At 33.8% G+C, this 18,016-nt stretch overlaps 1 protein-coding gene across 1 annotated transcript; it reads left to right on the plus strand.

The window, feature by feature from the left end:
* Positions 1 to 6,291: 6,291 nt before the first annotated feature.
* On the plus strand, positions 6,292 to 16,244 carry LOC104908083 (novel plant SNARE 11). Its single transcript, XM_010697153.4, has 10 exons — positions 6,292 to 6,836; positions 8,120 to 8,212; positions 9,062 to 9,155; positions 9,518 to 9,555; positions 11,662 to 11,750; positions 12,190 to 12,269; positions 13,198 to 13,254; positions 13,374 to 13,466; positions 13,548 to 13,622; positions 15,639 to 16,244. The coding sequence occupies exons 1-10, from the start codon at positions 6,763 to 6,765 to the stop codon at positions 15,726 to 15,728; spliced, it is 783 nt and encodes a 260-aa protein (XP_010695455.1). The 5' UTR covers positions 6,292 to 6,762; the 3' UTR covers positions 15,729 to 16,244.
* The last annotated feature ends 1,772 nt before the right edge of the window (positions 16,245 to 18,016 follow it).

An 18,016-nucleotide genomic window follows, 5' to 3' on the forward strand; every position in this document is an offset into this window, starting at 1 on the left:
TTGTTGTAATGCAACCACTGAGACACTTGTGAAAAATGTTCTTGAATTCCTTATCAGCTTTCATCAATCCAAATTGTTGATTTGCATTTTGACTCAAATGCCATAAACATAGCATGTGTCTTGATGTTGGGAAAGCCTGTCAATGAGTTTATTTAGTTAGTCTTTGCTCTTTCAATAGTACATAACAGAAGTTGTGCAAATGTCACATAAACATGAGTACCTTTTTTATTGCTCCTGCAATTGCTGCATCTTGGTCACTGAATATAGTTATTGGACATTTACCTTTCATTGACTTCTTGAATGTTTCAAAAAGCCATTCAAATGAAGGTATTGTCTCATCGGCAAGAAATGCACATGCAAACATTGTGTTTTTCCAATGGTTATTAATTCCTACAAATGGTGCACAAATAAGATTATACTTGTTTGTCCTATATGTAGTATCAAAAACCATAACATCTCCAAAGATTGTATAGTCCTCAAGCATCATAGAGTCTCTCCAAAACAAGCAGCAAACCTTTCCTTCATCATTCAATCTTACTCTAAAGAAGAAGTTACTATCTGTTTGCATCTGCTCATAAAGGTTATCAACAACTTTTTGTGAATCCTTTCCCTCAATTGGTTTTATTTTGAGTTTATAACAGCAGTTGAAGTGGTCCTTCATGGAATGACCCAATACATCTTCACCACCTGCTTCTGTACTCATATATCGGAATGAATCTATCGGCCTCAGCCCACACTCTTGCATAGCTTCTATGGTTTGTTTCTTTGGATCACTCATCTGACGCTCAGATCTATGAAGGTAATTTAATGGTTCTCTAGTAAGTGGATGATTGTGTTTTATAACATGCTGCACAATTTCATAATGTCCTTCAGTGTTCATCTTTGCTCTAATCAGTGCAGGACATTCAGTTCTTGTGATCATAACTCTTCGTGTCCTTTGTTTCTTTGATTTGCTGTCTTGTATTATTATATCTGTATTATTCTCTACCTGTTTTTCTTTGATTTTGGTATTTCTTTTTCCTTGAGCAGAGCAGACATAATACTTTTGATGCACAACTGATGTCCCTTCTTTTTTTCTGTTTTTGGATTTTCTAACACTGAATCCTACTATAGCAGCATGCTGACAATAGAGCTCATGTATATCATCCAATGTTGATCTTACTTGACCAAGTAAAACTCCTCCAATTTCATGTTTATTCAGTGATTGGCCAATTGAACCTGTTATAAAAGAATGAAGTTATTTTTGTCACTTTTATTATATTGTATGTTAAAGTGATATAGTGTATGTTTAAGTGAATAGTGTATGTTATACTGATATAGTGTATGTTATACTGATATAGTGTATGTTAAAATGATATAGTGTATAATAAAATGATATAGTGTATGTTACAGTGATATAGTGTATGCTAAAGTGATATAGTGTATCTTGAAATGATATAGTGTATGTTAAAATGATATAGTGTATAATAAAATGATATAGTGTATGTTACAGTAATATATTGTATGTTAAAGTGATATAGTATATGTTTAAGTGATATAGTGTATGTTATACTGATATAGTGTATGTTATAATGATATAGTGTATGTTACAGTGATATAGTGTATATTTAAGTGATATAGTGTGTGTTAAAATGATATAGTGTATATTGATATGATATAGTGTATGTTATAGTGATATAGTGTATGTTACAGTGATATAGTGTATGTTACAGTGATATAGTGTATGTTACAGTGATATAGTGTATGTTACAGTGATATAGTGTATGTTAAAGTGATATAGTTTATACTAAAGTGATATAGTGTATGCTAAAGTGATATAGTGTATCTTGAAATGATATAGTGTATGTTACAGTGATATAGTGTATTGTTAAAACGATATAGTGTATATTGATATGATATAGTGTATGTTAAAGTGATATAGTGTATGTTATAATGATATAGTGTATGTTAAAAAATGATATAGTGTATATTAAAATGATATAGTGTATGTAAATGTGATATAGTGTATATTACAATAATGTGCATTTTTATATAGTGTTTTTGGCTATGATTTCAATAAAATGATATAGTGTATATGGATATTATATAGTGTATGTATATATTATATAGTGTATTAAATATAATGTAACTATCTATTAATATAGTGTATGAACCTTATAGTGTATGTGATATAGTGTATTTATATTTTATATAGTTTATTTATGTATGATATAGTGTACGTAAGGTTTTATTTATAATATAGTGACTTAAAATTTGGTATTTTAGAACTTTATGTACGTAACGTTTTATTAGTATGGCCATAGTTAAATAAAACTAAGCCAACTGTAGTTAAGCTATGGTTTATTAACAAAAAGGTATAATTACTTGTGTTGGGTACCGTGCATAATCTTCTGATGATTTCCTGAGCTGCAGTCACTTCATTTAAAAAGAATGGCACCCTTTCATTTCTTCTCAGCTATTTCTACTAAGAAACCCACCATACTAAGCAAGGCGATTTGAAAGCGATTTTTAAGGCATTTGAAAGAGATTTTTGAACTCATTTTCTTACTTTAGCAAGGTACATTCATAATTCTCTTTTTTTGTTGTTTATGTTAAATTTTATGTGAATTTTTTTTTGGGTTATCATACAGTTTAGGTTTTTGTCATAATTATTTTAATTTCTTTAGCGAATTGTTATTAATTGTTAGTAAACAAGTATAGTTTAGGTTTCCTTTGAAATGATGAAGTTAAACTCAACAAGTTAAAATTAAAAGAAGGTGTAAAACAGAGGGTAAAAGAAGGGGTAGTGTAGTGTTGGTTTGATATTTGTTTTATGCTGATTTTTTGTATTTTTTCGAAGGTTAAATGGCTTCACTTGATCAACTTCATCCAGTCCTCTCAATGCATGAGATTCTACGTTTCCATATTTTCCCTCGACTTTCTGACCCAAAGGACAGAGAGTTTGTGGAAAGTGTGTGCAGAGAGTGGAGGACCATTGCAAGGTATGGTTTAGAAGATGCCCACGAACTGTTGGGTATGGAACAAATTATGGCCTTTCATGTGTTCTCTAAAGTATCATGTTGGTATTCTGAAGATGTGATGAATATCTGTAAAACATGGAGGAAGTTGTGGAAAATAAGGGATTCAGTTCATTGGACGCCTGAGTGGGAGGACACCTCCATGAAGGCCTGGGCTCTCAAGTCCATAATTTTTGATGATGGTGTTGATTTTTGGGCTCACATTAGTGGTGAGTGGTGGGCTTACTGTGATGGGTTCCCAATTTTATTTGGTGAAGAATAAAGCATTAATTAGAGTTAGTTAGGGGATTAGGGCCAGGTGTTTTTTTGTGTTTTTTTTAGCTGGGACTGTTATTAATGTAAGCAACTCCTTTTTTGGAAGATGAAGAATCTTTAAACTATTATTATTTGTCACTAAATAATGACATTGTTATGTCATATTAGTGACAAATGTTTTGTAATTAATTGATGAATGCTAAATATATATATGAAGTTGGTTAATGTTTTTTTCTGTTATGTATATATGAATTATTGTGTTCTATTTCATATATTGTTTTTTAGATTGGTATAGTGTTGGAATTTTTGATATAGTGTAGTTTTGAATGATATAGTGTATGTGCTTCTGTTCTAATATAGTGTATATTGATATGATATAGTGTATGTTAAAATCATATAGTGTATGTTAAAATGATATAGTGTATATTGATAATATATGTTATAGTGATATAGTTTATGTTTCAGTAATATAGTGTATGTTACAATGATATAGTGTATGTTATAGTGATATAGTGTATGTTAAAATGATATAGTGTATGTTATAATGATATAGTGTATGTTTCAGTGATATAGTGTATGTTATAGTGATATAGTGTATGTTTCAGTGATATAGTGATATAGTGTATGTTAAAATGATATAGTGTATATTAATATGATATAGTTTATGTTTCAGTGATATAGTGTATGTTACAATGATATAGTGTATGTTACAATGATATATATTGTATGTTTAAATGATATAGTGTATGTATAGATTATATAGTGTATTTATTGATATAGTGTATGTTAGAATGATATAGTGTATGTTACAATGATATAGTGTATGTTACAATGATATAGTGTATAATAAAATGATAATAGTGTATAACAAAATGATATAGTGTATGTTACAATGATATAGTGTATGTTAGAATGATATAGTGTATATTATAGTGATATAGTGTATGTTAAAATGATATAGTGTATGTTATAATGATATAGTGTATGTTTCAGTGATATAGTGTATGTTACAATGATATAGTTTATGTTATAGTGATATAGTGTATATTAAAATGATATAGTGTATGTTAAAATGATATAGTGTATATTAATATGATATAGTGTATGTTAAAATGATATAGTGTATGTGTAAATGATATAGTGTATGTCAAAGTGATATAGTGTATAATAAAATCATATAATGTATGTTAAAATGACATACTGTATATTAATATGATATAGTGTGTTAAAATGATATAGTGTATGTTTAAATGATATAGTGTATGTTACAATGATATAGTGTATAATAAAATGATATAGTGTATAACAAAATGATATAGTGTATGTTTCTGTAATGCATGTAAGTAAATAACTTCTATATTTCCTATTGTGTTCCTATAGAATATAGTGTATCTCTGTATGATATAGTGTATCTCTGTATCATATAGTGTATCTATTTTTAATATAGTGTAAGTACTTACCTGAAATGACAGCTGAATTAGATTCATCACTTGAAACAAATGAAGTAGGATATTGGTTTTCTATCTCATCATGAAACAGAACCACATTACCTACATAAAGTTATAGTGTTACTCTTTTGCTTAATTAAGGAAATGAAACTATTGATTTGGATGTTGTTACCTTCAACAGTTGGTGTATTATTGAGATCTATTATCAGTGAATCTTGATGCTCATTTTGGATTGAATTGTGATGATTTTCGTCGTCGATTGCTTCAATGTTGTTCGTCGTCGTCGAGTGATATAGATTGTCTATACTATATGGTTCAATACTCTGATTGAGATCTATTTGATCAATTAAACCTGAATTTTCCATGAATTTTTCGCAATTGTTCAATTCAAAAGGAAATTGTTGAAGAATCGATTTAGTTTGTAGGTAATTTCAATGGAGAGAAACAATAATTTGCAGAAATTTAATAGCGATAGAATCTATGGTTTTTGGAAATATTGAAGAGAGAGAAAGTGGCGGATTTTGGAAGTATTGAAGAGAGAGAAAATCGCGCATTTTTGGTAATTAAAAGTTTAATAATGTTTAATGGGTCACGTGCGTGGGCCTGGTCCACACTATTTTTAGTGTGAACTGGATCCACACAAGTCGGATTGAACTTTCTTTTATAAGGCATTATATATACTTGCACTCTCTCCAACTTATGCTGATATTAAACTTCAATGTCAACTTTGCTGTTTTGCTTTTCACCAGGAGAAACAAGAGAAAATCAAAAAAAAAAAAAAAAAAAAGATTAAAGACAACAAATTTAATTTAGTGTAATATTTTTTTTTTAATAAAAGAACCCATGCCTTAAACTGAATTCAATCCAAACAATATCCAACCAAAGCATACAACAATGACTTGTATAAATAAATCTAAAATCTGTTCATGGGACGTCCTAACTTGATATAGGGCGTGTTCGCCACAAGCTTTTTAAGTAGCTTTTAGTGTCTTGACTAGGTCAAAACACTAATTAGAAAAAATAAGAGTGTTTGGCAAAGTAGTGGTGTAAGTAGTGTTTAGCGGTACAAATAGTGTTTTAGTAGTGTTTGTCAAAAGCTACAATTTGTAGCTTTTGGGTAGCTTTTAGTGGTGTATAAATTATATGTTAAAGTTTTATTTGAATTTTTTTAACTATTTATTCTTAAACAACTACTTTGACAACTTTTTTTACCGAACATCAATATATTACCTCGCTACCTGGACAGCTAACAGCTAACAGCTACACACCAACCACTAACAGCTATCAGCACAACTAACAACTACTCTCACAGCTAAAAGCTATCACCACAGTTACTGTTGCCGAACACGCCCATAGACCCATCTAAAAATGATTTGGCTTTTACGATAACTTGAACGTGACTCGACCTAGTCGACCCAACATGCACTTGATATGCGAGAATGTATGACCCGAACATGATCAGACTTGAACACACATGATCCCACGTTGTTTAACCTGAAACCTGACCGATAATATGAATTGACATCTTAAGTTGAGAAGTTCAATGATGAACCCTTCGTTTACAGTTTACACTACGGCACTTTCAGCGGTTTAAATTTTAAGCGGCCCAATCCTCGCTCCAAACAGAAAAAAGAAATCCACAATTATGTAACCAAGAACAAGTAAAATTATTAATGAAAAAACAGAAATATTACCAGAGGAAAACAGGAGAGAGAAAAAAATCACCTCCGATTTCAAAATTTTTGTCCTTTTTTCTCAAAAACTCGGCGATTAGATCTTCGAAACCACATTTTGATCTACATTGTTCAGATCCTAAATTACTTTTAAATTTGGTGGAATTACAATCAAATTCCATATCTTTTTACTCATTGTTTTCAATTTTCGAAGCTAAGATTTTCATAGTTTAACGATTTTTTTCTCTGATTCTTAATCGTGCATAATTTGCATTTTGCTGAGCATTTATTCATTGTTTGATTCGAAAAACAACGCAACAAGAGAGAGAAAGAGAAGCAACGAGTTGACATTTTGAGAATTCGACAATAATGTCGTTATCGGCGATCAGCGAGGAGCTCGGCGAAATTGATGGACAAATTAGTGATATATTTCGAGCATTATCGTAAGATTTACGCCTTTTTTTTGTGTTGCGTAGTTCAGTTCTTCCTAATTCTTAATTAAGCTGATAAAATGACCTTAATTTTGAATTGTTCATGCTCTTATTAGTGTTTAATTAAGCTAATTGGAGCGTTGGAGGTTAATTTGACATTTTCTGTGCTTATAAGTTGCAATTGCTTGATATTGTGGAGTGCTGTGTAATATAATCACTGTTCACTGTAGCTTGTGTGTTGCAAGTCTGCAATTACTTATAATTCGAACAATGTAGCCTTTCATTAGATTTCCTATAGTTTACACCTTTTGAACTTAGCTTCTTTTAATATGAAAACTTTTGCTGTAAAATATGGAGATAAAGTTGCTTTTTGTTATTTAGGGGGATTGGATTTTCCAAGGCATTTCTTGCCAACTCTTCTAGGGGAAAATTGCTTAATTTATTGAAGTTGAATGGTGGATGTCATTATGTCAATTAACTCAATTGGTAAAATCATGTGAGGATAGTGAGTCCAGTGACAATTTTCTCTTGGATTGCGTTTCTATTGTGTATTTTAGTTGCTTTTCATATTAACCTCCTAGACATCATCTTAGAGCTAAAAATAAGAAAATCAAGGATCTGCTTAGCTTCTTATCAAGGCGGTTGCATTTCATACTCACCTCCTAAATATCATCCTAGAGCTAGAATCCTGGATTGTGGTTCAGCAACGGTAGTGCTGCAGTGCATCACCAAATCGTACTTAATTGCCGTTTCGCTTAAAGGGTTGTGGTTGACGTTGGCATATTCTGGTATTTGTCATATTGGGCCACATATAGTATTTTGTAATTGGACCGTATTGACCATGTCAATTGATACAAGTTGGTCTGTTGTAATTCAGAAATATTGGCTTGGGAAGCTAAATACCTAAAGATTTGTTGCGCATGAGCTGGTACTTAAGTATATGAACTTTTTGGTCTTCCTTTCCTGTGAATATTAAAAATTAGAATCAGTACTCTGAAGTAAGGCGCCCCTTTCAACTGCATATAAGGGTTTGTTCTTGCATATAAGATGCACTCGATGAAGGTGTATTAAAATATTATTAACTGATAAATTGCTTATGCTTGTGGTGGTCTAAATTCTAAAATCTAAATAAGCATCAAAACAAAGGGAAATGACCATTAAATCTTGTGCGGTGTCTGTGGCTATGTTTCTTCTGTTCATTGTCTAATTGCTACAACCACCAGGTTGCTTTCTCCATATATGGATATAATTAGCAGTGAGCAATCATTTCATGTTTTTTCTCTTATTTGAAATAGAAATGGGTTCCAGAAGTTGGAGAAGATCAAGGATTCAACTAGACAGAGCAGGCAGCTGGAAGAGCTCACTGATAAGATGCGGGAGTGTAAAAGGTACTCAAGCAGGCTTTATTATTGATGCTTGTGATATATATCGTCTACTTATGTAGCTTCTAGGAATATTAGCATGATGTCACATGAACGCTTCGGATAATGCAACCTTGTTTTCACCATCTTTTTGTCAAACCTGTTAGAGTTGTTGGCTTAACTAGAGAAATTTCAACCTTACCATTAAGATTCAAGAGATGGCATTAGTAGTTTGATCAGATGGGATTCTATGCATGACGAGCACAAAGCTGCAATTATGTAAACCTAACTAAACAACAACACAAAAACAGCATCTAGAAATTTGGTAATTAAGATTAAATATTAAAGTTTTGAGAAGAATTATCATTGTTCAATGAGCTCTTTGGCAACTTTCTGCTAAAACTTGCACACGTTGATATAAATTTGCATCTATGTTATGTTGTAGAAGATCTTGGTACAAGGGAATGCAGTCTCAGGCTAGTGAATTTGTGTGTGTATAATTTTAATTTGCATTTCTAGGACTCAAATTAGGTATATTTTACACACTCATAGGAACCAAGCAATATTGCACTTTTTGATGCCTACATCCTGCATATATAGAATAGGGACTGATTCTCATTAATTAAGGGATTAAGGTAATCCTCATCCTCTTTTCCCTTGGTTTTTCTCATTTTCTTCTTTCAAGAGCGTCATTTTTATTTATTATATTCTAGTTCTATGGAATTGGATGACATGAAAATTTCTGTATCTTAAGTTTTCATCTCTTCACATGAATATGCTAGGGAAGTAAAGAGTGATCTTATGGGCTCTCAGCCTCTTACTCCTCCCTCCTTAAATGGAATTGCTGGCTTATCATCATTATTATTAATTTCTCAGGCTTATTAAAGAATTTGATCGAGAAGTGAAGCATTTGGAAGGCAGGAATGACCCGAACACAAACAAGACGATGAGTGAGAGAAAACAGTCTATGGTTTGACTTCTTTACTTATGCTTCCTCATTATTAAAGCTTAAGTGTGAATTGGTCTTGGATATTTTAAAAACTATGTAGTTTTAAGCAATAATCTTTTTATTGTTAACCTGGTGTCAAATTGAAGGTATAATAGGTTTGTCTACTGTATTTTGGTTAGATTACAATGCTTAATAAGTGAAACCATCCTTGAAGTTTAGAATGTGGAAGAGGGTATAATGTTGAGATGAATGTATGACTCTAAACATATTTGATGTGGAATATAGTTTCCTCATCATCTGTTCTAGTATTATTATCTTTATACATTTCTTTTGGCAGCCCCATATGCAAAACACTAATTATGTTTTTTTATGTTCATCTACAGATTAAAGAGTTGAATTCATACGTTGCTTTGAAAAAGCAGTAAGTTGCGTCTTTTGCGACATTCTATTATTACATGCCTTTTTCAGTTGACATTAGTTAGCACTTAGCAGCAATGCACATAAATGTATATGGAGAGTGGGTAATTGCAAATAATTTGACCATAGCTCCTGTTTGTGAATAAGCTTTTAAAATCCAATGGAATGGTGCTGTCCTCTTCTATTTCTAAACCAATCCTGGTAACCCGATTGTGTGTCCAGCATTTCTGCTTTCTTTTTCGGGCCATCGTCTGGCTGTTAGATGATGTTTGTTGGCCAAATTACCTTTTTACGTAAAGTCTTGTGTTTGTTAGTTGCTGATACTCAAGAGTAATCGTAGCTTACTTTTTTTGGAAGTCTCTTATAACAAAGTAGAAATGCATTGGAAATCCCATTCCCATATTATCGAATAGTCATAATCAAACATTGTTATGCTAAACAAAAAAGTACTCCCTCCATCCCAAGAAGATCCGAACACTTCTTAGAACACGTAGTATAAGGTGATAAGTTTTAGTGTGGTTATCAAATGTAATTTTATTTAAAATGACATGTGATCGGAGCTGGTGGGATATTTTTATTGGAGGAGAGAGAAAGCTGGGTAATTTTTATTGATAAACATAGAATGTCGGCCAAAAGATAGTAAAAGAAATAATGTAGTAATAGTGGGATCATGCCAAAAATGGAAGTGTTCAAACTAATTTGGGACAAACATAAAAGGAAAGTATTCAGACTATTATAGGACGGAGGGAATAATAAAACTGTGGTTAGCTCAAAGGGGTGTAAGTTGGTTGGAGCAGATTGGACTTTGCCAAATCCAAATCCAGTCCAAAGTTTTTTGGACTCAAGAAATTGAGTCAAAATCCGATCCAAACTTTTTTTAGTCTAGCCTTAAACTTTTTTCTTGAGTCCGAATCTAGTCCAGTCCGAATTTAATGTATTTTCAATTTAGGTTCACAATATTTTCTCATGATTGAAAGATGAGGAGATTTACGAAAGAACCTAGCCGTCCTAGCGGACCGATCACTAAGTGAGGATGCTCCATTTGAAAAATCAAGCGCCATCTAACGAAATAAAATACGGCAATATTGAAAAGTTCAAAACTTCAAAATAATAGCATTTGCGGGTCAGGCACTTGAGAGTAGGAGGAAAAGGTAAGGGGAATCTCTACCCCCTAAGTACCATAGTTGAGAGGATTCAACTTGTCACTGAATCCCAACCAACTACACGAAGCAAGCTTGGTATTAATGGTATTAGATGCAAGAATGCATAGCCATGTCTATAATCAGAATGAAACTTCCTCATATTTGATCATGCTGGATAGTGGCCGATCAAGCTTGTGAGGGTCTTGATTTGAGTCTCTGTTTCCTGAAGAGAGGCTTTCAGTAAGTTGGTGGGCTTTTTACTTTGTATATAAGATGGAGTCATTAAGTCGGGAAATTAGAATGGGGAAACCCTGAACCCTTTCTGTAATATATACCACTCAATGACTTTCATCAACTTCATAATCGTACAAAAGGTGGCGAAAATTACATAAAAGGTGGATGAACTTTGAAGACATCGTTGGTGGATGTGAAGTGACCTTGAGATGAATGAGTAATCATGCTGCATGCAATGGACAGAAACAAAGGTTGGCCAAGGAATGATAAAACTATGAAGGAGAGGTTACTGATGATGCTTTAGAGGGGTTTACTAATAATGTCTCAACGGAGTTGTTGATATTATAGCACTATCATGTGGGTGTGTGCATCACACAGGAGACAAGCTTCTCACCAAAGAATAAAACACATGGATTCTTATTGATAGAATGAGCAACATGCTTGGTTCTTCTGCTTCCATATACCCCACAAATATAATCTACTTGAATTTCCAATGATCCCAATTTCAACTTTTTGGGATATAAAAATCTCATTTCCTGTTCATGGCAAACATGTATGGAAAGTCTTATCTGTTGTTTTGCAATTCTATTCTTTTTGAGTTCCTACTGCAGACTTCTTACAATTTCATAGTGGTTAATGAACTTTATACTGTGCAGATGCTATTAAACCTCTATTATTATGTTTGTGTCATCTAAATATCTGACATGGGTTTACACTGGCATAATTGTAATCAGATATGCAACCAACCTTGAAAATAAACGAGTTGACCTATTTGAAGAGCCTGGCGAAGGAATAGGAGAACAAAATGTTTTGTTAGCATCCAGTAAGCAACTGCCATTATCTTCGACTACTGTTCTTGGCATGCGGATGCTTTAAATACTCTCTTCTCTGTTCTACTGATAAGATTTCCAAGTTAGAGCTGTATGAACTATGAATGCAACATACTTTGGATTTCTTTTCTCGGAACTCGTTTTGAAATATATCTGACATCTCTAAGTAACATGTGAAACTTCTATTGCCATGACTTTTGTGAGCATGTGAAGAATTAAGGTTTTAATTTTTTTTTTAATTGGCAACTGAGCAGTAACAGGAACTTTGTTCTTGCTGATTAAGAACATTGCACAGATATGTCCCCCATCTCACACAAAGTAAAGTATCACACATACACACACATATATACGTACATACATACATACATAAATACATACATAAATACATACATACATAGTTTATTCAGTGGTAATGGATTCTAAATTCTGCAGCTATGACAAATGAACAGCTCATGGATCGTGGAAACAGAATGATGGATGAAACTGATCAAGCCATTGACAGAGGAAAGAAGGTTAGTTGGCCTTTGGTTCCAGATTTAGAAAGCAACTGATGTCTTTATGGGTAGTTATGTGACCACTACTTGTAGAATGGGAATCAATTTTACTTGCTATTAGTTCATCTTGTTCCTAAGTGAAGGTAGTGAGCGGTCAATATTTGCCACTACATCCCCTTTAAGTTTGAATATAAGCGTAGCTCAAAGTGTTGGATATTTGCTCATAGTCAGCCTTCAAAAATAATGGCAGAACTTTAGGGGGGATTTGGTTCGAATAATTGGAATGGAATGAGAACGAGAACTCCATGGGTGTCAATTGGAAATTCATTACTGTTCTAGTTTAGTTCATTAAAATTATGGATTTAGGGCCTGTTATGTTCACCTTATTTTCAGTCCTTATGAGAAAAAATAAGTTCAGATAAAGCCTAATAAGGACTAATGAGCTCAGACTAGCAAAAAGAAGGTCTGACACTCTCACAAAATAAGGTCTAATAAGTTCAGATATGTTCAGATAAGTTTTAATTAGGACTAGTAAGTTCAGATAAGTTCAAATAAGCAAAAATAAGTTGAATGGAACAGGGCCTTAGAATCCTATACTAAGAGGGAGGTATGGAGATCTCAATGCATGAGGGAATGATGGCTGTATCACATCCTTCCGTTCCATTCCAAAACTTTCGACCACACACCTCCTTGGCGTTTTCTGAAGATGAGGAACCTGAAACTAGAACTTTCTCATATATTTTTTGACATGTATCTTATGTGCTGCATCTGCAGTTTATTTAGTTGGTTTTCATTGATGAATAATCTTAGTGGACTGAGATGCAGAAAAATGTGTGTGTTACATATATGTCATACATGGGACTCCACAAGTCCACACTCTTCGACTTTCTGAACAACTTTAACCAACCTTATGAAAAGCATTAACACTTTCATTTGCTTGAGGCAGATTGTTCAAGAGACTATTGGTGTTGGAACAGAAACTGCAGCAGCTCTCAAAGCCCAGGTGAGTCAATTGGTGGAATTCATAGTCAGGGTTGAAATGGAGCCTCAATCTGTCATATGGATCTCTTCTTGATTAGATAACTTGCGATTTTTAATGCTGTAACTTGTGGGAGTGTGCAGACTGAACAAATGAGTAGGATTGTTAACGAATTGGACTCTATTAATTTCTCGTTAAAAAAAGCTACGAAGCTAGTCAAGGAAATCGGGCGACAGGTCTCCTTGACACCTATCTTCTTTCTTTGACTTCTTAATGTTGAATGTCTTGTTGCTAATAAATCACTCATCTTTCTACAGGTTGCTACAGATAAATGTATCATGGCTTTGCTTTTCCTTATAGTGCTTGGAGTCATAGCCATCATTATTGTGAAGGTTGGCTACTAATATCCCATATTTCTTGCTGTTATTATGTTTAGTCTATTTATGTTATGGATCCATTTCGTTGATTTTGGTTTCGTTCGGATCTTCTTCGGTGAATCCCTCTTCTTCCTGTTTAGTCTCCTTCGTTTCTGGGGTTTCTTTCAGTTTCTTAGTAAAAATAGGTGACAGCATCCCCTTTTCCATACAACAGCAAAACCTTAGTACCAAAATTCTTATGTCGATTTACGTCATATGATGTGACTAAGTTTTAATGCTGGTCGCCACAGACCTATTGCAACCCTCCTCCTTTATTCGGGCATGGGACTGGTTGTGAATACCACAAGTGACACTCACAGGTGGAGTTAAACCGTCTCCATCTGGAAAAATCTTGAGTTTTAACAAGGGAAAAATGTACTTGGAAGGAAATCTTAAAGCATACTGAGTTCTTTAGATCTTGTTAAGACATAGCAGAGAAGCATGCACTGTAAGCCGTCTTTCCCATCACATTCCCATTTTTGCAGTGTACATTTTTGGCCATTGACAAGTTTGCCAACAACTTTTTGTTTCCAACTGATACCTTGAATCATTATGTGTAGGAGTTGTGAAATATCTAGCTCCTAAGTTGTGATCTTTTGAATGAATGGGGTGAAAATTTTAGAGGATTTTAAAGTATCTTGGAAAAACTCTCAGGGAATGGGCCATATGAGTCTGAAAGAAAGCATATTGTAACTCTTCCCAAATCCCAGTTCAAACTCAGAGGATGCTGAGGATAAAAGATGAGAACATCAAGAAGTCTGTCTGCCTAAACCTTGATTTCAACTGGAACATTACTCACCTCCATATGGTTGTTCAGCTTTTAGAAGATAAAATTAGATATTTACTTTTAGATATACACACACGCCCTAGCTAGCAGTGGCCAGATTATGGACCTAAATAGTGAGAGCTATCTGAGCAAAATTGACCTCTTTCACAGGACAGATCTTCTCATTCTATAACCCCTTTCTATTGTGTAATCTGAACATGTGTGGCCCTAATGTCTGCCCTCCGATTTTTCTTATTTGTCAAGCTCCTCTGATAGCAAGCAGGGGTTGAGAGAGGGTTGTGGGGGAAGAGGGAAAGGGGGTGCTGCGGAGGGGATGGGGAGGGGTTTGAGGCGGAGAGAGAGAAATAGTTGAGTGGGGGTAAAGCCGTAACAGTTAAGAGAAAAAAAGGCAGTGGTTAGTACAACAGGGCAATTCAGTTTTGCACATCACACACTTGTTCATATGGCTGGGAACAACCAGACAAGGAGGGGATTATAGGCCTCTATTTGGGACATATTGGTACTCAAGTCAAAACTATTCCAATTGGTACCATGAGAGCTACAATATGTTACTAACATGAGTACTTATTGGAAGGGGTTTTGAGTACCAATTAACTTTTTTTTTGGTTTGTGTATTGCCGGGAGGGTGGGGGGGGGGGGGGTTTGTAATAGAGCCTGAGATCCCACATGTAGATAAATCAAATAGAGACTAGCACTTCTTGGGAACAAGCTCCCCTTCCCTCTCCCCTCAGAAGTCCCAAACGGACTAACCAATAGAAGAAAGATATCTTTTTTAGCTACATTATCAATGCCGAAGTTACTAATTTTAGGCCCTGTTTTTTTGGGCACAGTTTCAGTTCAGCTCACTTTAGTTCAGTTCAGTTCAGTTCAGCTAGTTTCTTCTCATAGTTTTAGTTCAATTCAATTCAACCCAAAAGTACAGGGCCTAAGTTCTTGCTCAGTTTGGCTGCTTTTTTGGTGTATAGAAAGCCACAAAGGGCAGTGATGTAGACAGTTTTGGTTCCAGGATATGACCCCAGAGACTTTTCAGCCGCCATCTAGCCAATACCCATCCGTGCCTTATGTGTGGGTTTGGGGAAAGGGGGATATGGACATCCTTGTTACTCCCAACTGCTATAATTTTCATCAACAGTCTATGTAAATTATGATGTTCAGACATTTCTTCCAAATTATATGACTTCACATATACTTAAATTGTTTTGCAGATTGTAAACCCAAATAACAAAGACATTCGAAATATTCCCGGATTAGCACCACCAGCTCAATCACGAAGATTGCTTTCATATCCCTACTGAAGTCACTAGCAAAGAAGAAGCTTCTCCAAGTTCATTCCCAGGATTCTGATTTTGGTTTTTTGCTGTTCATGTAAGCGTGTGAATGATTTTAACTGCACCAAGGTCATTCTGAACCTGCGCCATTTTAGTCAAGAATATATCCGAATTGGCAAAAACCTGGCTTTTGTAAGATATGTATTTGATTTGAAGCCTTCGTTACCCCTTGCCAAGAATATATTCTAGCTTAAAGCAATGGGTTCAGAGGAGAGATGTTGTAAAATCTATCATTCCTGTATTACTGTAATTTTGTGCACAAATGCTTTTTCAAGTGAGAAAACCGGCAGCATTCACACATGAGATGAGTTGCAACCTTTGTAAAACCATATTCTAAGTTCTATCTGTGCGAACTTTTTTGTAAAACCGGCAGCTTTCATATCTCTACAACTTTTTGATATTCTTTCCAGCTTGCTGCTTGTACTATTGTCAGATCTTGTATCTGTGCGAGAGCGATTAATTTAATAGAGTTCATTGTATTTAGATTAAGGCTTGATTACTTCTGTCTTCTCTAATACCGTGCATCTGAGTAGTGTAGATCCATCAATGAAGCTATAATACAACATTGAAGTTGATAATTCTTTTCTATTACTTTGAAGTTAGTAATATTTATGGTAGGTTTATAGATGTATTGCAATTTTCATATTTTCACTATATAAAATACCCCAGTTTGTAATTAATTTTTTATTTCATACACCAATAATAAATAATCCTTCTGTTTCAAAATATAAGAGTATAAGACATTCACGCTTTACGAAAATTTGCTTTGATTACAAGTATTTTTCAAATATGATAAATAAAAATTATACCGTTGGATTCGTCTTAAAAAATACTATAATAATATTATTTTTAAAAATTTTCTATCAATATAAATTGACAGTAATTAAAGGTCAAAGTTCGACCTCGAACATTGTGCGTGCCTTATATTGTGAAATGGAGGGAGTAGTATTTAACTATTAAAGTCTTGAAAAGTACTTTATTTATTATTGGGGAAGTTTGAATAAATCTATAGTTAGTAAGTTGCACTTATTTGGCGTGAACGCTCAACTAGGAGTCTAGGTTGATAATCTTTTTTTATCAAGGTTGATGCTCTTAAGTCTTAGCCCTTAGGCATATAATGATTTCCATGTAAACATGAGAAATTATGGCCTCGTTTGGGCTTACTAATCAATGCATTCTAGGTAAGGCTCCAGTTGGACAGGTAAATTTCACTGGAAGACTAATATATCTTGAAAAAATAGTTTTCAAGGGAAAGTACCATTATAGCTTATTATTTCTTTGTTTAGTTTCTTGCATGAAACATTATAGAAAAAAAGAAAAATATAAAGTTGTAAATGAATGTGGGAAGATGGATAAAAGGAAGGTGAAGGAAAATGTATTTCACTATTTTTAAATTTGTTTTTCAACTTTTATAGACCAAACAAAGAATATAAGAAATCATTTAGGAAAATGATTTTTTGCTAACTAAACACTCTCCAAGTAAAAAATTTGGTCTGATAAATGGATCAATTACCCAATTTTAATTGAATTTAAAATCTAGACAAATCTAACTCAATAACAATAAATAATTTTTAGTTGTTAATTAGAAGTGAGTATTCTACCTATTACCTAATGAATAGATGTAGTTAACTCAATCTCTTTTAGTAACCAAACTTCTTTTTCAAGTGACTTTGAATTTGAAACACTCATTTGACCATTAATGTTTTTTTTTTTTTTGATAAGTTATTCTCTTTCGTATTATTATTATGATCAAAGATGGATGAGGCCTCTAAACTCAAAATAGGGCATTCCCCCACTAGGTGGGCGACCTTTTAATAGTGCTTAAAACACACCCTATAAGGAGGAGTCCCCTTCCATACCGAGTTACATATAAGTCCCATACATGAGAGTCTTTCCAAGACTTATGAAAACATGAATTATGAGACTAAGAGAAAAACATAAAACGTAAAATAAAACATACATCTCGAACCAAAGACTTGAAATACAAGAATAGCTTCGAGGAGTAATGAGCATACTGATGAAGTAAAACTTGAGGCAGCCTACGACCTCACCTTGCTGAGTGCCCCTTCAGCTTGAATAGCCTATAACCACGCTATGAATTCTTCTCTACGGAGGAGTCCTTGCTTCGCTAAGAGTCAGCGACATAGTTTGCGCCTCGCCCCCTGTGCACAATAGTAATATCTAGACCATTCTTTCGGGCGTTCCTAATGAAATTCAAGTGGAAATTCATATTCCACGGCCCACCTTTGTCATCA

The sequence above is a fragment of the Beta vulgaris genome, chromosome 5 (assembly GCF_026745355.1).
Source record: "Beta vulgaris subsp. vulgaris cultivar EL10 chromosome 5, EL10.2, whole genome shotgun sequence".
Taxonomy (NCBI): Eukaryota; Viridiplantae; Streptophyta; class Magnoliopsida; order Caryophyllales; family Amaranthaceae; genus Beta; species Beta vulgaris.